This window comes from Scomber japonicus, chromosome 19 (genome assembly GCF_027409825.1).
Source record: "Scomber japonicus isolate fScoJap1 chromosome 19, fScoJap1.pri, whole genome shotgun sequence".
Classification (NCBI taxonomy): Eukaryota; Metazoa; Chordata; class Actinopteri; order Scombriformes; family Scombridae; genus Scomber; species Scomber japonicus.
This window is the reverse complement of record NC_070596.1, coordinates 14,027,058-14,048,593: the sequence shown is the minus strand read 5'-3', so window position 1 is coordinate 14,048,593 and position 21,536 is coordinate 14,027,058. Positions and strand designations below refer to the sequence as shown.

General features: G+C 38.0%; 1 protein-coding gene across 4 annotated transcripts in view; it reads left to right on the top strand.

The window, feature by feature from the left end:
• The window catches only part of LOC128380395 (rab GTPase-activating protein 1), a 75,933-nt gene that overhangs the window by 19,115 nt on the left and 35,282 nt on the right, over nt 1-21,536 (top strand). For all 4 annotated transcript variants that reach the window (XR_008323485.1, XM_053340201.1, XM_053340200.1 and 1 more), the window contains 8 exons: nt 1,163-1,323; nt 4,145-4,255; nt 5,273-5,339; nt 5,427-5,529; nt 6,049-6,218; nt 6,372-6,540; nt 7,926-8,019; nt 9,834-9,984. Coding sequence is in view for 3 of the 4 variants with exons in the window: in XM_053340201.1 (XP_053196176.1) it covers nt 1,163-1,323; nt 4,145-4,255; nt 5,273-5,339; nt 5,427-5,529; nt 6,049-6,218; nt 6,372-6,540; nt 7,926-8,019; nt 9,834-9,984 (1,026 nt within the window). In the remaining variant the exon portion in view is untranslated. The remainder of the gene's footprint in view (nt 1-1,162; nt 1,324-4,144; nt 4,256-5,272; nt 5,340-5,426; nt 5,530-6,048; nt 6,219-6,371; nt 6,541-7,925; nt 8,020-9,833; nt 9,985-21,536) is intronic.

Here is a 21,536-nt window from a genome sequence, read left to right as displayed (position 1 = left end):
TTGTGGGTGGAAATTACATTTAGTGAAAGTAAATAAATCAGTATCACACAATTTTCCACACTTGGCTGTCTCTCTAGCTTCACCCCCCCACCCCCCCACCACCATCCCCACAACTCTTTCCCCCACAGCTCCTTTTTAGGGGTTGAGATATAGCAGGACCTGCAGTCTGGTACGAGTGAGTAGCTTCTGTTAAATGTTATCAGGAAAAATTACCTACACAGTCAGATTCAAAGTCAAATATGAATAAGTATGTAGATGAAAACCACTGACTGCTAAATAGGTTAGAGTCTGCAATCTGCAGTCAGTGGAGTAGTGGGTCAGTAGGTACACTTTTTAGTGGCAATGACAGATTTTCAGAGGTTGGATTGATTCGTTTATCAATATTAAAGATTTGGTGGTTGCTTTGGTAGGTGTTGTATTGTTGTATTTTTGACTTCATCTGTAGAAGCTGCTGAAGTTTATACCAACAAAACTCACACCTGTATTTTGTCTTGTGATACTGTACATTATTTCTGTAGTGGATGTGTCTTTAGGATATAATAAGCTAATTAACTTGATATTGCTGCTTCCGTTTGCAAGTTAAGACGACAGGGAAAGAGAGACAGGAGAGTTGTGTCATGAATTAGAGCTGTCACAATATCTGTTGTCTCTGAGTAGAGGTTGATAAAGGTCACAAATGCCTCTTTAAACTCAAATTATTACAGTAGGTGCTTGAAGGGATTGTGTCCAGCCAAACAAAGTAATTGGTATTGCATGACAAATAACATCAGCTCAACACTTAGTGTATCTGATTGGACAAATGCACTACTTGGATTATCTTTGCTCACTGTCTTTGGTTTCCACAGCAAACAGGTTTTTTTAATTATCTCTCTGCGGGTGAATTTGTTAACACAACGCAATAAACGGCAGGTCTCATGATGACTTATCTCATATTCACCCTGTATTACCCATGACCTTGTTTAGCTTGTATGAAAAGAGAGTGTGTGTGCTGGTACAATTCATCACTATAGTTTTCTAAAGTTGTGTCATTTATTTGAGTGTTTTCAAATTGGAAGGTTTTTGGTGCAGATTTTATTGGATAGTAAATTTGATGTCTTATAGTCCTCCACACCACAAAGTAACTGAATTTATTTTTTTGCACATGTTCCCTTGTTCTCCGCAGGTGAGTAGGATACTGTACAGCTTTGCCACAGCATTTCGGCGTTCAGCTAAGAGGGCAGTTCTGTCATCTCAGCAGACTGCTCCACTCACCCCTGACAGTGACTTGTTTACCTTCACCGTCAGCCTGGAAATCAAGGAGGATGATGGGAAGGGTACCTTCAGGTGGGACACACATTCATACTTTATGTATTCTAATGTCTGGTGAATGGAAACATTATGCAAAATGTGTATTTTTGAAAAATTTGAAAACATGTAAATCACCCTAAACATAATTAAGTATTTGATTTGCAGTGGCACCACCATTATAACAAATTATGTCCGAATGAAAATGCCCTCCATGTTAGCCACCAAATCATTTTTGTCACACTCATAAACACAGGGACAAGTAGTCTACTTCTTACAGTAGGATTAAGATGAAGTGACCGCAATTTTGGGTGACTCGGTTACAAAGGTCCTCACTTTCCTTGTCAGTTCCTTGTTTCGTGCTACGCAAAAAAAGGTAAAGAAACTCTGAAATTCTGAAGTGATAAAAATATCACTAAAGAGGAAGAAGACCTTAATGTCTCACAGCAGAGCCAAGTTTTGACCACTTCTGTTAATTAACATCACATTCTTGTTTTTTTCCCCCCACACTGATAAGACGACACAACAGAAAGTTCCTGTGTTTGCCCCATTCAATCCATCTTCCCTGACTTTTTTTTATTTTGTTTTCCCATATTACTGAGACACTTCCATGTGTTCACAAACAGGTCGACATACTCAACTTATTTGGAAAACAAAAATATGCCTGTGATTATTTTTAGCCAGCACATATTTCCTGCTCATTTGGTCTTAGTTGATTATTTTTAGTTTGTTGACTTCCTAGCAAACAGCTTTCATATGCAAATACAAACAGACTGTTGTGACTGTTTGTGTATAAGCAAATGTTCCTGGTGCATATAGGTTATGTAATAAATGTTATATAGAAATTATACAGAGATACAGTATATATGTTAAATAAAATGGAAATAGAATATACTTAAAACTGAAATCATTCACTTTAGAAAACCCCAATTTACCTGCAGTACTTACGAGTTCAAAGCTGGATCACATAAGCTGAATTATGCAGACTAATTAATAACTCCGTTTCTATATTGTTGAGCACATGAATTTATTAAAAGGTGTTAAGGTTCTAGCTGACTCAGCAGGTAGAACTCTGGGAGGAATCATCAGTAACTCCAAACTGTTTCAAGCTTGTTTGTGTCCTTTGAGTGATTATCCTGCTGGGGTCAGGAGGCCTTAGAAATATCTCTATGTGTGAATCAGTGCATAAGAGTGGTATACAATATTTTCTGGGAGTGCACACATATGCACCAAAGTTGGCTGCAGTGGGGGACGTGGGATGGGAACCATGCGTGGCTCATTGGAAGATATGTATAGCTCAGTTATGCAATCTGTCACTTATGGAACAAAGTAGGTTGATGAGACAAATATTTATCTTGCATAATCAAATTATTGGTTCTTGGTCTAAAGATATGTGCTCATTGTTCTGCTGCTCTGGTTTTGATGATGTTTTTTTTTTTTTATAACGAAAAGCTTGACGTTTGTTTGTTCAGAGAATCTGTGTTTGCCCAGATTAAAGGACAGTGGGCTGATGATATCTGGACTAAACCAAAACTGTATTCTGTGATAATAAAAACTGAATAGGGTACAGAGAATTATGTTGTATGTAATTAGTCTAAAAAGCAAAGATCTCTATGTGCACAGCTGAGATCTGATACCTCTGGCTGCTAAAATTGGACAGTATATTAATCTAGAAGAAACAAAGCACATGTGTCCAATGTGTCTAAATGAGATAGAAAATGAGTTTTGTTTTCTGCTGTCCTTTTTATCTGAACTTTGTTAAGTTAGGTAAAAATAGATATTGATTTTGTAAATATGGATGATTCACAAAGACTGAGTTGGCTGTTCTCATATGAAAGATAAATTAACCAGTTATCTGGTGAAAGCCTGCGAAAAGAGGGGAAAAAAAGCTCTTTATCAAGATAATCTGTAGATATGTAACAGTTCTTCATGTCAACGGTTCATTTGGGAGATTTGTTTTGTTTTTATTTTGTCTCAGTTTCTTTCCTTTGAGTTTTCCACATGCTTTGTATATGCAGTACCGGAAGATTTAAAATAGCAGTGTTTTGTTATCCCAATTCAAATAGTTTTAATAGGGTGAAACAAACCTGTTTAGCTGTAGTCAGAGGATGTATTTTTCAGTCTAAAGCCATGACTCAGTCTGATAGTTGTGTTCATTAAGCTTTATCTAGTACATTAAGTCCCTATTCTCAAATAGAAACTTTTTTTTTTCTTGGGTTCACAGCAGGATTCAGATGTTTGCACTAGATTTCAAACTGATTAATGGATTTTTTTAAACTCAAGAATCTCTTAACTCAAGGGCTTCTTCAGTGTTTCCTCAAGAATCTGTGTCAGTGAGAGTTTGGAGAATGTTGATTACTGTTCCTGTCTCCAAACCTGATTCTCTTTCCTGCTCATAAAACAGAGCAGGAAAGAGAACCAGGGCATGCTTAGAGATCTTTTTTTTTTCTTGGCAATTTTTTAATTTGATAAATGGGCTTGTTCTAAACATGAGCATTTGTTTTGAACATGGCGGGTTAACGGACTGATTAGTGATAAATACCATTGATGTACATGTCCAGTCCATTAGTGTAGTTGCTTTAATTATGTTTAGTTTTAACAAATAAGAAGTAGAAACTGCAGGATTATTGTTTTCCATCCCAGTATTGAAATAAATACCAAAATCATGTCAGCCTGTGATCAAACATTATCTCTAAGACGTTTGTAAATCTGCCTTCCTGTGTCAGCATCAAACTTAACACTGTATCAACTCATAAAATTGAACTTGATATGCTTCTCTTACATTCATCTGTGATTTCTCTCTTTTTTTTTTTGCTGTTAAGAATCTGAGTAATAATATTGCTGTTTTTCTCATATTCAGTGCTGTAGCAAAAGACAAGGACAAGCAGAGCTTCAAACTGCGTGCAGGAATGGACAAGAAAATTGTCATTTATGTCCAGCAGACTTCCAATAAGGAGTTGGCTATTGAGAGGTAACATACACTCACACAGTCATACACAAACACACACACCATTTCTTCAGTATAGAGTACAGTAGCATCTTCAAAGAGCCAAGTATACTGTACAGTCTCATAGGATCACTGAATGATTTTTATTGCATTGGTCGGATAAGTGATCATTTCCAGTTGGTAAACATAGAAAACTGGATTGAATATTCACTCAAACAAACATTCGGGTTCATGTTTATGTTTGAGGTCCTTATGATCAATGCTCTTTTTATGTCTCCTCTCATTAAATAAGAGAACTCTCTGATCTGTCAACAACGCAACTTCCAGAAGACACATAATGAAAACTGAGACAACAGAATAAAAAGACACAGAAACAACCCAGATTCATGACAAAACCCATAGTAATGAATGATGAGTTGACATCTCTGGGATTGTCTCGTAGAAAGGAAAATATTGAAAAAACGAATTTGTCAGACTGCCTGCTACAGTTGATACATGACCAGACATTCATGAGAAAAAGGAATCACTCAGCTATAATTGATAAACACACACTGTTGAACATCTTTACATCCGTGTGTCGGACCACGTCAGGGTTTTAGTGTTCCGGCACAGTTATAAGATGGTGATTGATGTGAGTCTGTCTCTGAGGCTCTCTTTTTTTTTTTCCTTTTTTTCCACAGTTTAATAAATGTGTTGAAACATTCCATCAGCTTTTTGCCGACTTCCCGTTTTCACAGCGGTTTGTTATTGTATGATGTACACAGAGAAGGTGCAGGATTGAAGTGCTGTGTTTAATATTCTCCATGCTCTGGTCTGTGTTAAACGATGAGTGCGGTAACATATGTGATGTTTTAAAACTGGTATTACTCTATAGAGAGATTTATTGTTCTGTCTCTGCTTCGCGGACTTGTCTTTCTTTTTTTTCTCCTGCTTTTTTCTTATGTATGTCTCATGTTATGTAATGCCCCATTCATTTCACTTTTGTCTTTCTTGCATCTGTGTGTGTATATGCATGTTTATGTGTGTGTGTTTCTTCTCCAGGTGTTTCGGTCTCCTGCTCAGCCCAGGGAAGAATGTGAAGAACAGTGACATGCACCTGTTAGACCTGGTGGGTGACTCTTGCGTCCATATATGTATGTGGGTGTGTATTTTTATGTGAGTGTTAGCTAACTTCCTTGAACTTATTCTCCTTCAGGAGTCAATGGGAAAGAGCTCCGACGGGAAGTCTTACATCATCACAGGAAGCTGGAACCCCAACACGCCTCAGTTCCAGGCTGTGAATGAGGAAACGCCCAAAGGTGACGGCCAAAAATCTGTCAAATTCAAATAATACTCAGTGTTTGTCAACACCTAATATTCCCTCGCGTTATATAATTGATCAGATAGTTGGTCGTTTATCACCCATTTTTTCACGTCTAATATTTGACACATTTCTGAGTGTACAATTCACTTTCAACTGGTTGCAAAAATCCCCAAATCAAGCCCTGAAGAATCATTTTGTGATACAATTATTGCCTCAATATGTAGGCATGGACCTACATCTTGATAATTGTTGTCCCTGTTAAAAATAATGTTTTGTACAAGACAGTCACTACAATATTTACACCAATTGTGCATGAATATTGCTGGAAAGTTGAAAGTTGAAATGAAGACACATCAGTTGACCCTGATTCTGACTTTGTTCCATCCTTGTGACACATGCAGTACCTTCCACACCACCACCCTAGCTTCAAACATAAGTGACCCAGTTGCGGGTTTGGTTAACTTATTTATTATTTTGGATATGACGTTTCAGCGTTTTTTCTTATTTTTTGTAGATAAATTCATGTACATGACGACAGCAGTGGACCTGGTGATCACAGAGGTGGAGGAGCCAGTCCGTTTTCTGCTGGAGACGAGGGTCAGAGTGTGCTCTCCAAATGACAGGCTGTTCTGGCCCTTCAGCAAGCGTAGCTACACTGAGACCTTCTACCTTAAACTACGACAGGTATGTCAAGTCGTGGCACAATTTTCCATCCGCGTTTAAATCAATTCAAGGGAGGGTCTCTGTAAATTGTACTAGGTATCAGCAGTTGCAATGATCTAAAGCAAACACTTTGTTACTATTCTGATATACAGTTTATCTGATGTCTCTCTTCAGATGGAACGGAAGGAGCGCAAGAGTCCTGCCTCTGACACACTGTATGAGGTGGTGAGTTTGGAAAGCGAAACTGAGAGGGAAAAACGGAAGACCACAGCAAGTCCTGGTATCCTGCCCAGTGGGCCTGGTACCATGGTTTCATCACCACCTGAGGATGATGAAGAAGAAGGTGATTTTCTGCTGTTTTTTACTTAGCCACTACTTGTGTTTTTTTCAGCCATACAGTACAGAGATTTAACAAATAATGAAAAAATCCTGATATTGCAAAGGGTTAAATTCCTTTATATAAGCCATATGAAAGGAATCTTTACAAACGTACCCACATGGAGAAGACCGACAAGCAGAACAATACGAAAATGTTTTTAACATTTTGAACCACTTTATGTACTTGATCATGTCAGACACATAAACAGCCTCAAAACAGGCGCTTAACTGGTAGGATAATTTAATAAAACTCTCTAGAACATTAAACTGTTGTGGTGTCCCTGGTCAGGATTGACCTCCATCAGAAACGTGGGCCTCCAAGACACAATACAGTAGTACTGCCCGACAGCATGAAATGTACATAGTTTAAAGCATATGTGGTGCAGCATAAAACCAAGCGGCATTATGCTGCATACTTTCAGATATTTTGCATTTAACATTTACAGCCTGTCTTTAGGGCCTGTACCAGATATAGACTTGTGTCCACAGGAGTCGGGATCCAGTGGGAGATCAGACACTGTGTTACAGAACTGTTTGTACTGTACTTAGCAACTTAGCAAGGTGTGTGTGTGTGTGTGTGTGTATAATTGAGGCACTCGCTGTATCCTCTGGTGTTTGATACATTTGGTCTCACTCTTTGAACTTTGTATCCATCGATTGCTCCTTTCCTGTTGTGAATATTTAGATATGACACAGTACATCTCATGGTACACTATACCATCTGTCATATCTTGTAAACTGCTTATATCTGCACTGTATGCCTCAATTGAATTTCTGGTTAGATGTCAACAGCATCTCTTTGTGAAGTACTTGAACAATGACTATAAAGTTGAATCTAATCTAATCCAGTCTAATCCAGTCTAATCTGATCTAATTGATACTGTGGAAAGTTGGATTAAAATAGATGATACAATTCCACATCTAGGCATTCAGGTGGAGTATTATCAAATTTTAAAAAAAGTCATGTTTACTGAGCTGTCGCTCAAATTTGATATTACGTCGACAGCTCAAATGCAATTAAGATTAAGAACAGAAATACAAGACAATACAGCCTATTGTGTGCAGCATTACAAAACATCAAACCACAGGATTATATAACTTAAAACAAAGTCTTTATGAGTGAAGAAGGTACAGTTGGGCAACATCTTGGTAACAACATTGGAGGAAATTTGTGACTGACTGCACAAAGTAACTACCTCTTTACGTTGGGAAACATTACATTTTCACATTCATTTAATCATTTGCATACAAAGTGGAGTGTTCTCTAAATGTGTAAACTGTTAAAAATGAAAAGAATAAAGTTTGTTGTTGTATAATAATGGATCTAACTTGTGTGTGTCTCATGTCCAGATAATGATGAGCCGTTACTCAGCGGGTCAGGTGACGTTTCTAAGGAATGTGCTGAGAAGATCTTGGAGACCTGGGGTGACTTGTTATCCAAGTGGTAAGACTTTGTTCTCTTGTTCTCTTGTTTTAAGTTGACGCACACACACACACACACACTCACACACACTGTATGGAGTTTAACGGATGTACATGTGAAAGAAAGAGCAGCAGGCATGAGTTCTTAATAAGCAACTTATTAAGATGGCTTCCCCTTCCCATTACTGCATTTGTTTTTAATCAAAAGCTTGTGATGAACTGAATAGAAACTGCCCCGACTTTAATTAGCTGTGAGTTAAAGCACACACACATACACTGAGCTGCATGCCTCTCTCTTCCTCCCTTTCCGCATATTTTTCAGGAGAACCAAGAAATGTGGTTCAGTTTATTCCATCTGTACAATACATACATTCAAACCAAATGTTTTGTTTTGTACTTCAGTACTTCAGTACATTTTGGTATCTCTAATGTCCTTAGAGAAAACCAAATGTTGATATGTCCATTATGAAAATGATGTTTTTTGGAGGCATTTGTCTCTCTGATAAAGAAAAAAAAAAGTCTAAATAAAGGCAGGAATCATAAGACTCGCCGAATCATAATACTAGGCTTTGTGTGAGCGATTGGTAATTTTATGTGTGTGAGCAAGAGTGTGTGTGCGTGTGTGTGGTGAGGCATTGTGGGATGTAGAGCTCAGGGAGCACACAGAGGAAAATCACAGAAAGCCCTTTACAATCTTATGCCCTTAAGGACCAGGCCTGGCATTACTTACGTCACATGCACACACACACACACACACACATACACACACACTTACACAGTATACTTTTGTTTCCTGTCTTAGTACCAGCAGAAAATGCCATGTATTGCATAACCTGATGCTCGGAACAAATAAACAAAACAAACTCTGAAAAAGGAGAGGGATGAATTAAGAAAGGAGGGGAGGGAAGCAAGAAAATCATAAGGGATTTTCTGTCGGCTCCAGTCAGGCGATAGTTGGTAGGCAGGTACAGTTGCGCCTCCAAGGATACCTTCTCCTTCTCTATGTATTTCTAATTCTATCTGTGTCACTTTGCTAGTGGGCTGGCAGATGCCTGAATTCATTTACATCTAGATGTAGTGTATGTCACCTGCTGAGAGTATTTCCCCAACAGCTTTAACATTTAAATATGAAGATGAAGAAGGAAGGAAGGAAGGCATTAAAACTGCTCTGTGTATTGTTGCTATAATTTTCAGCCTACTGTCTTCTATTGTCTATTGTTTTCCAATCCTGCTAAAAATAGAGAAGGGGTAAAAATCATAAATGTGAATGTGAATCTGAATAAATGTGAGGGAAAAAGTAGACTAACAGCTGAAAAAGAATTTCAGTTGCAGAAATAATGTGAAAAAATAGCACATACAGTATATACCTACATTTAAATATATTATTCCTTCTTAACTGTTTTATGTAATTGTTGTTAATCTTATTTTATTTTATACTAAACCATTTTATTGGTCTTTATTATATTTGATTTATTTTCTCTTATCAGCTTTTCAGTCGTCTGTAAGGCACTTTGAATGACACTAATCTGTACCATAGGTGTTACACAAATAAAGTTTTATTAATTGGATCAATGAAAACATGATTTGATCTTATTTCTATTAATGTTATCAAGTGTGTTTTATTTTCCATCTTATGTCACATAAATGCTTGTTACAGGCTTTTATGTTCTTCTTTAAAGTTATAATTATTGTTTTGGTTCGATACTGTCAGGCAATGAGGGAGTTATCACTGTGCCATACTTTAAGCAACACTGAATAAAGTTGAAATAGTAGAGAAATCCTTTGTTAAAAAAACAGTGACTGACTCTCCTTCTGCTTCTCCTTTTTCTTCTTCAGGCATCTGAATTTATCAGTGCGTCCCAGGCAGCTGCCAGCTTTGGTGCGGAGTGGCATCCCAGAGGCTCTCCGTGGGGAGGTGTGGCAGCTCCTGGCAGGCTGCCATAACAATGACCACCAGGTCGAGGAGTATCGCACTCTTATAACAAAGGTAAGATCACACAAAAGTATTATCTCTGTTAAGATGGTCACGGCACACCGAATTCCTGTGATCCTCTAATGTTGGTGGTGTAGTGATTAGAAAGGCTGTACTTCAGCAGGATTTAATTTTAGGATACATCAGACAACTGTCCACATCATCTCTGCTGATTTTTTTGTTTATTTGACTTGTCTAAGCTTTTACTTCTCTTTGTGCAACTCCTTTCACTTTTTACACTTGGTTATATTTAGATATCTGTAAGTAAAAACATATTTCTTTTAAACACATTTAATTATCTGTTTCTTATTTCTTGTGCTGGCCAGTGCGTATGTGTTACTGATTGTGTCCTTGGCAACAGTTCGATAAAGAGAGTGCACTTCAGGCGCCACTGATGGCTCTGTTTGTTAAGGTTCTCTTTCATGTGCTTCTACCTTGTGATGATAACCACTGCTGACCTTTAGATCATGCCAGCTGATTACTTCGGTATTATGCAAGTAGACTTATTAAAGCCTTATCTTTCTTCAAGAATAGATTTGTGGTGTGTTGATGACACTGTTCAAAATGATAATCATCAAAAGTTTTTTGTAATAAAGTAGTGTTCATTTTTTAATAGTGTTTTAACCGTTACCCAGTTTATAAATGAAGAGAGAAAATATGTAAATATCATATGAAAGTAAGGAATAAAAATGTTAAGAGTTTAGGTTTTGTTTTTCGCAAAGCGGCAACTACCACGACTTGACAATACGTATGTCCCTTAAAGTGCAAGGCCACTGACCATCAAATCTCTTTAGAAATACTGAGTCAATGTTATTAAATATTTAGTTTTTTTGGACAGGGGAATGACATGTAGCAAAGGTCCCTTTCCAGAGTCGAACCAGGGACGCTTGATTATGTGGCATGCGCAGTAACCGGCTACCAAAGCGCCCCCAATATTTTTTTTTCAATGAGCCATTATGGTCCTAGTCATTAAATTTGAGTGCTTTAATAAGTGTGCTTTTGGTCAATTTGGAAATTATTGCTCAGTTAATGAGATTTAAAGAATTACAGTAGTTTTGGTGTCTACCATGTGGACGTTGATTGACAGGTGTGATTGACAGTTAGCTTACATGCTGCTCTTCCTGGCTGGGACTCGCTGAGTCGGATTAGTGTTGCACTATTTTGGAAAGTTTAATGTTACTTGATAACGATACCTGCTGTGTTTGCATACTTTAGCTTAGGTTTGCCCAAGTATGCACCGCTTACTGTGTCCCAGGTGGTAAGGGGGGTTTCCAGAGCTTAAAAGGCAACATTTTGAAGGTCCTGACTCCAAACGGAGAAGATAGACCATAAACTGTTGCTCTGGGCTTCAAACCTGCTTCAAACCGGTCACCCAGTGCTTTGCACTGGGTGACGTCGAACATCACTGTGGGCGTTTTTATAGTTGCTGTTGTTTTTCACTTAAACAGTCAAGAAGGTCTAAAGACAATCAGACTTTGTGTTCAGTTTTTCAGATTCCTGGAACTGGGCCAGAGATTCCTTGCTTTAAGATACTCACAATGGCTGGTCTGTGATCTGGAATTTAATTATTATTATTCAATTAAGTTGATTTTGATTGGGGTATTTATAACATTTGGTTTGTCATAACTGCATTGCTTTGGTTTTGCCTCTGAATGTTGTGTAGAAACCACAGACCTGGCTTCAGCCTACATGTGCATTGTGTCAGACATTACAAACAAACAAACAAACAAACAAACAATTACATAATTAAGGCAACTTGCATATGAAGTCCAAGTCAATCCAATCCAATAAAACATTTAGCCCAAAAGACATTATTTCATCAATTACACCCACACCCGCTGTTATATCATTCCAAATTAGCTGGCAGATGGGCGCATCTTCCACATATTTTCCGTCATAACTTGAGTTAGTATGTAAATATTAGAGAAGGCGTGGTATTATAATGCCTACAGTAGCCAGCAAGACACGTTGAAAGTGCCTGCCCCTCTTCTTTTGTGTTCAGATCAAGCCAAATGGAACAGATTGTGCTGATGACTGGCGCTTCATATAGCCAATGAAATTCCAAAAATGACCATATGCAGTTTTAATGGGTTATATAAAGCCACAAGGAAATGCTGTAAATGCAATTAGTTTTCTGTGCATTGCTTTTCCACTGTGGCATTTTTTTGAGTGTTTGATATGCACAAAGTTCAGTTTCAAGAAGGGAGAAAAAAAAGTTCTATAATGTTTTTATACATTGAAGCAGGGGTGCTTTGGAGTCTCATAATGGCTTTTTTTTTTTTTTTTTTTAAAACACCTAGACAAACCCTTAGAAACCATTTGTGAATTATTCATTTTCCATGGTATTATTATGAAAATTTGAACTTGAACTAGGTATAGCTAAAATTCAGCAGTGCCATTGTGTTTTCCAGCTATGGGTGATGTGCAGACATCTGTTTGCAAAAAAAATATTCTACTACTTCATTGTGTTCAAACTTCTTTGACTAAATGCCAGTAGCTCTTACAATGACTCTGACGTTTTCAAGAGACCAAAATCATACATGCACTCCTAATGGTTCAAGAACAGATTTCAGTTTACCTTGGGTATGCCTGGAATAGGCGTTTTTTGGCTAATTTGACAGGAATTTACAGGAATGGTAAGGGGTTTTAAAGGCAACATCCCCGGGCAGCAAGCTGGGTCCCAGGTGGTGACAAGATGTTGGTCTTGCCCTTTCCTCCCCTCTGTTCTCCTCTCCCACTCTCATCCCCTTCACCCTCCCCGACCATATTTCTGTCCTCCAAGTCTTTGTCTTTTGCTCTTTTTCTATATCTCTCCTTTGTACATTTCCGTTATTGTGGGAGCCATTCTCTTAACATGAATGGTATGACTGGAATCTCAACTTTCACTCACACAACAATAACAGTGGTTTGCTATGCCACTGTAGTGATAGAAATTGGACAGAAAGTTGGATTGGAATTTATTGCAGAAGCACTAAAGCATTCCAGGTTTGTACGCCAGCCAACCAACACAGAGAAAAGTGTGGAGAACACGTGCAGCGGTATCTAACTCCAACAGACGATTTGCGATTTATTTGGTCTCCCTAGAGCCAGACAGAGCAAGGTAGTCAAGACCAGTTGCTAAGTGATAAATAACTTATTTCACATAACAGGGTGTGCATAGTGTAAGTTGTATTGATAAAAAAAAAAAAAAAAAACTAGAACTAAGACACAGAAGGTCTTTGTTGTTAGAAAAGCTAAAGAGTATTGAAACATGTTGTTTAATTATAGTCTGCATTGTATTAATTAGGAAAGGAAGGACTTTTCATTCACATTCATTTTTCTTTTGTTACTGGTACTAATTAAAGCTTATCTTCTCATGTACTAATTTATTCTTTCCCTTTTCAGCTCCTTATTTAAAATGTGTACATACCATTCTTATGTGCCAGCTACTAATTTGTTTTGTGGGTTTTCTGTATTCAGCCTGTCTCTGTGTATCTCTTTGTGCTGCATGCACTGTATGCACATCATGTTCTAGCTAGCGCCCTCTTTTGTGTTCTCACTGTGTCTGAACTTGGTGTTCATCTACATATCTGAAAGCAGGGCATTGATAGAAGTGGAAACAGCTCTGTTGGTCATAGACATTTAACCAATTCATGTCCCCGTGAAATTGTGATGAACTCCCCAATATGAGAGTCCCTGCTGCCCAGTACTGGAAGTACCAGCCTTAACTTTGAAAGCTGATTAATTAACATTCCGCTAGTAACCAATACACTCATTAGCCTGCTGTAGCCATGGCCCACACATTGCATTAGCTCCATAAATTATAGTGGGCAGAAGCCACTCACTTCCAGAGTTACTAAGCAAACTTTTTTTTTTTTTTTTTTTTTTTTTTTAAGTGGCACACTGGTCTACTGCCAGCTGATCTGATTAGGGGTGTTATGAAAGAAAATGTGACACACTGAAAGGCAACAGTTTATTATTCAGAAAAACAGCAACATTGCGGCCCTATTACAGCATAACATTCGACAAATCTTTAAGTTAAGTGTTGAATACAACATCTTGAAAAAAATAGATTTTAAGTAATAAAAAAAGTACCTCCAATAAATCCAAAGGTATTTCAAAAGCTTAGACAAATTTCACAATCTGTCATAAATCATCCAAGTGTTTTCCTTGTGTCAGTCCCCAAGTCACCATGTTCCACACATTTTTATGAAAGTGCCTCAAATTTTTCCTCAAAATCATACATTGAGCCATATCCTTAATCCAAGCCCCCTCCCCCACTACCCCATACTTTCTGCTTTCTTCCATTAAAGTCCTAAAAAGCGTTTTCTTGTACACAATATTAATGAAGTTGAAATGTTTCTTTCTCCAAGGAAGATTAGGAGGATACACCCCCAAAGTAACAGCCTTAGGGTCCATGGGCGCCTTTACTGACATTAAAAAAAAAAAAAAAAATCATACAGATCACCTCACCTGAAGAAGTTCTTATCTTGTTGCATTCCCATGTACACTGAAGTTACAGTGGAACCTAATGCAAGCCAATTACACATCAATGAAATGAAACCCCTGCTATTATTATTAATTCCTATTCATTAACTTCTCCAAATGTGAAAGTTCACATTTCAACAACAGTGAGTGATGCTTAAAGGAAATAAAACTACTTAGTTGTAAATACTTTTAAAAGTGTTTCCTTGGGATGTTGTGTCTAGTCGATAGTTCCTTGAACGTCATTAAGATGCCCCCTGGGTAAAGATCCTGAGTTTTCCTCAGTCCATTTTTAGCCTACAGTTGGAAACCTGCATTAGATTTACCTAACATCTCCCCATATTGGATCTAGTCAAACCTTAATCATGTTACTTAATATTGATTTAAGCATACTTAACCCTAACCCTAACCCTTACATACTGTTCATATTCAAGTATTCATATTTAGGCCCTTTAACATTCATTAATAAATTGGTGATTAATACTTAATTAAAGTTTCATATAGCAGAGACAGTGTTTTCTTTAGGTTTGACATTATGCACAACACAGCAGCAACATTTTTGAATGATAGGTTTCATTATAACCATTTAGACACAAGACAAATTAAAGCATTGTTGAGAAACGGAATGACGCACAATAATCGTTTTATCATGATTATCTTGTTTTCATAATCATTGGAAGCCAAGCTCGTAATTTAAAATAACATTTGATTAATCGCTCAGTCCTAATATGGTTATAACTTCATCTAAGGAATCCCTTGTTCCCACTGGAGTTTGAGGAATATCGAGTTTTCCCAAAAAGTCAGAGTCTAAATTGTAAGTGTCTTCTCTGCAGTAAAACAATTAGTAATAGAGTTCAATTTAATCAAATTTTATAAAGTGCCAAATCACAACAAAAGTTATCTCAAAGCACTATCTTTTTTCCTTTATCACTCTCTCTGCTTGTTGCGGATTAATTTGCCGGGATAGAAGTTTAACAGGTTTCTCACCTTGGTCTTAATACAGTTTTTTAAGTCTTATTGGCAGACAGATGCTTCCTGGCTGAAATATTTGTCTCTACAATGTTCTTTGAATCTAACAAGATCATTCCTAATCTGTGCTTTGAATGCTTCCCAACCAATACTAGCTGAAGTTTGAGTGGTATCTATCTCAAAATGCAGGCCAAGTAGTATTCTCTACCTTATGGGTTTTGATGCCACCAAATGTCTTTTAGGTTAATTTCTTGGATGAATTTTCCAGTATGGCTGTCCCCGCTGGGCCCATATACATTTATCAGACTTATCTCCTCATGCAAAGGAAAACCACGAATAATCAGAAGCCTCCCAGTTATGTCCTCAAACATATTATTTTACCTGCACAGGAACAGATTTATGAATCAATACAATAACTCCTCTAGCACTTTATGAATGAGATGCTGAAAACACCTGCACAGGCTACCTCCTCCTTATCTTTGATGTGTCCCCAGGTAGAAAATGAATCTCCTGTAAAAAAAAAAACAGTGTAGCTCCCATAACCTGTTGCATGTTTGCCAATTTGTGTACACTAGCAGTTAGATATATATTCAAACTGTGAAGAGGAACCTTGCAAACCCCTCCCTGTCCAACGTGAACGTGCTTGGCCTCCCCGAAACCATGTAGTGTAATGCTCTTCATATCAGCAGGTCCACACCATAGTAAGTGAGGAACCATCTGTAGGTCTGTTTGACTTTCCCTAACTACTGTTCACGTTGCTCCTATATAGATGTCAGTTCACCCCATACTTACTTATCTTAGTAAAATGTTCACATTTCCTCTTCTCCTATCATTTCATAAAATAATAGTAATAATGACACCGGAAACAGGAAATACATAATAGCAAGTCCACTCAAAGTGTTTAAAATTTGTAAGGAGGTTGTTGGTTATGTCTTCCATGGATGAAATGTGTTCTTCATCATTTGTCAAGCGGCCAGTACATTCCCTCATATTTGTCTCAATAGCTGTTAGTACTCCATCAATTCTCTGATGAAAATTCTGTTTGATTGCTTTCATGATGTCGGCACTGGTTACATTCTGTTTGTATTTGTGTTGCAAGCATGGCACCTCCATCATCAAGTACTGAGTTTCTCAAATTGATCTTTTTTCTTTATAAACTCAAGTTATATAATTGTCATTCAGCTTTCTTTTTTGCTGAGTCATATTGTTTTCTTATGGCCCAGGAGCAAATGTTTGCAGCTTGATGGTTGGAGACAACTGTGTTAAAGTATGTGGACATACACAGTGAGGTTTACTATTAATCTCCACAAGGAGAGTAAAATGCTGTTCTGTTCACCATATCAACAATAACATACGCTGAACTACCAGTCTATTGGGTACACCTGCACAGTTTCATGGGAATGTGAATAGCTTTTTGGTTGTAGTTATCTGTTGTGTAGTGTGGCTGATGCTGGTGTTGTATAATACTATATTACTAGATTACTGAAAGGTGTCTCTGCCTCTATTTACCAACATGAGGGGACATAATGTAAAAAGAGCACACACACACACACACGCACACACACACACACACACACACACACACACACACACACACACACACACACACACACACACACACACACACACACACACACACACACACACACACACACACACACACACACACACACAAACGCAAACACACAAACACATGTGCTGACACCAAGTAATGAGATAAACACAGGCCTGGTCGGCAGGCCTGGTGTGCCAGCCTCCTGTAGAGAGCAAAAACAAGCACTCATAACTACCTGTCTGCCTGTATGTCTCTGTCTGACCCACATAATGACCTGTCTGCCTGCCTCTCTACCTGTCTGTCTGTCTGTCTGTCTGTCTTTCTAATCATTTGTATTTGTGGACTCCTGACTCTGACACACTCTGACTTCTACCTTGCCCTGTTTGTGCTCCTGTCAACTTGTGTGTCTTCCTGTCTCTCTCTGTCTGCCTGCTCATTTGTGTTTTGTCACATTGTGCACTTGCCCCTCTCTCCCTCTGCTCTCCCGCTGTCTTGCCATCCTAACGTGTCTTCCTCTTTCTTCTTCTGTCTGACTATATGCCTGCCTGTCTCTCTGCTCCATAGGTTTATGTGTGCATCACTGCTCTGGCTTCTGTTAGACAGCCCTGGGTCGAACATGGAAATACTTTTTAGATTTGTTTTTTCCAATTTTTGTTTGAAGCCATTACCCAACACAGTGAATACTGGAAGTTTTATACAGTGAAATGAAAGAATCATTTTGCTGTTGTTCTTAACAGGCTTAAATTTTCGTGAAATCTTGTGCTATCTTCCTACCACAATGTGACTGTTTGTGACTACGTCACAACTGTCACCACCCTGGCCTTATTTTGTTGTTACGTTATATGATAGCTGTAGGCACATTGTACTGAGATAAACTTTATTAATTCACAGAAAAAATTGATTGTATATTAGCTGTCCAGTTCTTTGAAATCTTTTTTTTCCATTCCAAACAGGCATTTCTCTGATAAATAAGAACCTCAGATAGGAAATCAGATGACCTGCTCTCTTTCATGTTTTGTTATATCACGCTGATATAAAACTTGGCACAGTGTGACTGCTTGTTTTTATATTTATATAGCAACAGAACAGAATTATCAGGATTATAAGTCACCAGCTGGGTGCTGGTGGATGGTAGATACTACTGATAATCAGATAGAAGTCCACCAGTATGGCAGTTGCAAATCAACCTTTGTTGTTCTTTTAAGATATTTTATTATATTAGATTAGCATGTAAACAGAAAATGTATTCCAATTTTGGTAATATGTTCATCTTTGTTATTCAAGTAGAAATGTCAAACATTTGCAGGTAATCTGCCAGCGATATTAATTGCATTTAAACCAAACAATGCAGCAATGTCAATAAAGAACAATCTGGATGTTTACCAATTTACCAACAATGTGATTTGAAATGAGAACAGTAATAAACGCTCAGCTGCTACTTTCCCTTATATTCTGACATGTTGTAGAGGTGTTTAGGGCTGTCTGTCCTTGAGAGGTTGCCAAGCTGTGACGAAGCATAAGTTAGACAGCTAACAGGACTGACTTGGGCTCAGCTTGGCAACCAGGTGACAGGACATCACGCTCTTTCTTCCTCCTAATTTTCACTGCTCTCTTTTCTTCTCGCTGTTTTGTTCTGGGTTTCTTGTTTTTCTTTCTCTCCTCGTCTCTTCCTCCGCTCATCTTTGATTAGCTATGTTTCTTCTGACTCTCTTACTCCTCCTTTCCTCCTGTTCTTCCTCTTCCAACCCTTTTCGTCGTTCTGTCATCTATTTTTAGCTCCTCGTGTGTTGAGCAGAGGAGGTGCGTGAAAGCATGGGAGTGTGTCTGGATTGCGGGGGAGAAAGGTGCAAGCTGGTGTGATTGTGTGTGTGTGGGTATGTTTGGGTCACCATCACGCTACACCAAATTGCCCTGCACGAGACAAACTCTGCAATCTTCAGAAAGTCATTAGGACGAGGATATAGACCATGCACAACTATATCTGACAGTGATTACTACACTGTGAAGTTTCTAATTTTAGTGCAGGATTCTGAGTAATTAGTTGTAATCATCACATCATGTAATCTAAAAATAACTTGGTTGGTAATTATTCTTTCCGAGATTAAGTAGGCTCATCACTGCAGGGCTGAAGGGGGCTTGCCAGTGCTAATATGTTTAAGAAAAAAGGTTTTAAATTTAATCCTAAGCAGCCCTTCAAAACCTTGCAATGAAAAATCTGGCTATTAATATTGCTGTGAGGGAGATTAAAAAATGTCACACGAGGTCATCCTACCTGGTTAAAGCTGACTGTGGCAAAGCAACTCTCACACTAAGTGGAGGAGCAGCATCTGCTGATGCATGCTAAATCAGGAGCAGGTGCATATCTGTGTTAGACTCTCAGGCCAGAAGACAAAGTTAGAGTTCAGATACAAACATTCTCCTCTCATGGCTAAAAGAAGACACGAAAGGTTTGCATTCAGTCTGAAAATGTTGGGAAATACTGGGGAATAACGTACAGTAGCTAACTCTTGGTACTGTATGTTGCAGTCACTCTCTCTTTTTCTTTATTAATGTTTCAGAGACACAGACACAGAATTGCAAAGACAGAAAACAAACGAAAAACAAATAAACACTTAATTATTTAAAAGACCCTCGAGAAAAGTAGGACATTTGTGTGGTTATACATTACATAAGAACTATTGTTAGACAATGTTTACATTCTAAAAGGCACTAGCACTGTGTCTCTCAGTATTATTTTACCAACATATTCATGTCGTATGAATGGTATTATTATTATTATTGTTAACATTTCCACCATGACTTTCCTGTTATAATTAAACAAGTCAGGAAAAGCTCCTCTGTAATATTTTTGATCACGACACTTCCACATGATTGTCCGGCCATCATAAACAAGTTTTCTAGGAATGCCTTAAGCATCAGTTATTTATTACAACTTAATTATAGAATTCGTTTTCCTTTTTTTCACGTTGGATTGAGGCTATTATTGTGTAATGGCAGAAGTATGATTTACTGCAGTGTTAATAAAATGTCTTTGTTGTTGTTGAAGCTGCGAGTTCATTAACTCAACCTAGACTAATGCATGGAGATAGTATATTTTCATTGCAGTGACCTGTTTTCTCAGCAACCTCGTGCATTTCTTTATTTTTATGACATTTCATCTTTAATTTTCTACTGCATTAGCTGTACAGGCATTTCTCTAAATATAACTTCCAGCAAGGCCTTAGAAAATGTTAATTTTAGCATCACTACATTTTTATTTCTCATTTTTATTCATCATCAAGTCGCTGAACTTCCACCACTGAATCGTTCCCTCTCAAGCTCTTCTTCACTCTTCATAATGCATCTAAAAGGCAAGCCCAGCTGCTAATTACATATTACTTGCTGCATTAGTGAATCAGCTGCTAATTACACACAGGCTGGAAGCACAAATTCAATTATTTGTGCTGTGTTTTCATGTATCTAAATGTGTCAATCTTTTAAGCTGTTGTAGCTGCAGTTTATTATTAGATTACTAAATACAGGAATTATGAAACCTGAAACAATTGATTTATGTCATTATGTTTAATTCATTATACAGAGCACCGCCATGAAAAAATGATTGATAGTTTCACTAGAAATTACATATTATTTGTTACAGTACAGCACTTTAAACATTGCTCTATGTTTTCGGTGTCAACCTTTGAGTAGCATTCAGCACATACTGTATAAATAGTAGTTCCTAATATATTGTATGTCCTTGGTTTACAATTAGATTAATAATAGGAGTGTTTCCTGTACACTGCCCCCATGTATGCAGTCATTGTTTCACTAAAACAAATACAAAACCTTTTCTGTGACAATATCTACATTCTTATACTGTAGGGCTAAATGTCCTGTCTTTTGGGAATTAGGTGAGAGGGTTCAGAGTCAAAAGTTAAGTTGTTTTTGTTTGTTTTTTTTTAGTTTTTTTTTTTTTTTTTTTTTACAAAAGCTGGGTTCACACTAAATATTGCTAATTTTAACAGTGTGAATCAGTACTTTTGAGTCTAGGAGTGCATATGAGAAACACTGGCACAGACAACATGGGGAGGGGTGGGAGGGTGGGGAAGGAGTCAGCCTCGTGCCCTTGCAGTTGATCATTGGTTGGAGCCATAGGGAAGGGGAGGGGTCTCTGTGCCGCTGTTTCTGTAGAGAGAGAGAGAGAGAGAGGCAGAGGGAGTGAGAAGCAGTGAGAGAGAGACAGCAAAGGAGGATAAATGAACACAGGGGTTTCTCCCAGCATCGGTATGCCTGCCTACCTCATTTCCACTCCAGACATAGTTGTTGCTGTACTGGATTGAAATAACAGCTGAGGTGTGTTTGTATGTGTGTGCGCGTTTGAAACATCAGTCAACCCCCGCACACTGCCTTCATCCTCCCAGCTCCCGGCAGTCTACTGTGATCCTACTGCGAAGGAGCAGACAGAAACTGAGACAAGAGCAAGCGGACATGGAAGTGTGGTGAAAAGAGGTTAAAGGAACAGCAAGAAAGGAGAGGAAAAATAAGAGGAAACAGGAAAAAGAAGCGGGACAGAAGTGGCAGAAGAGGAAGGAATCAAAAG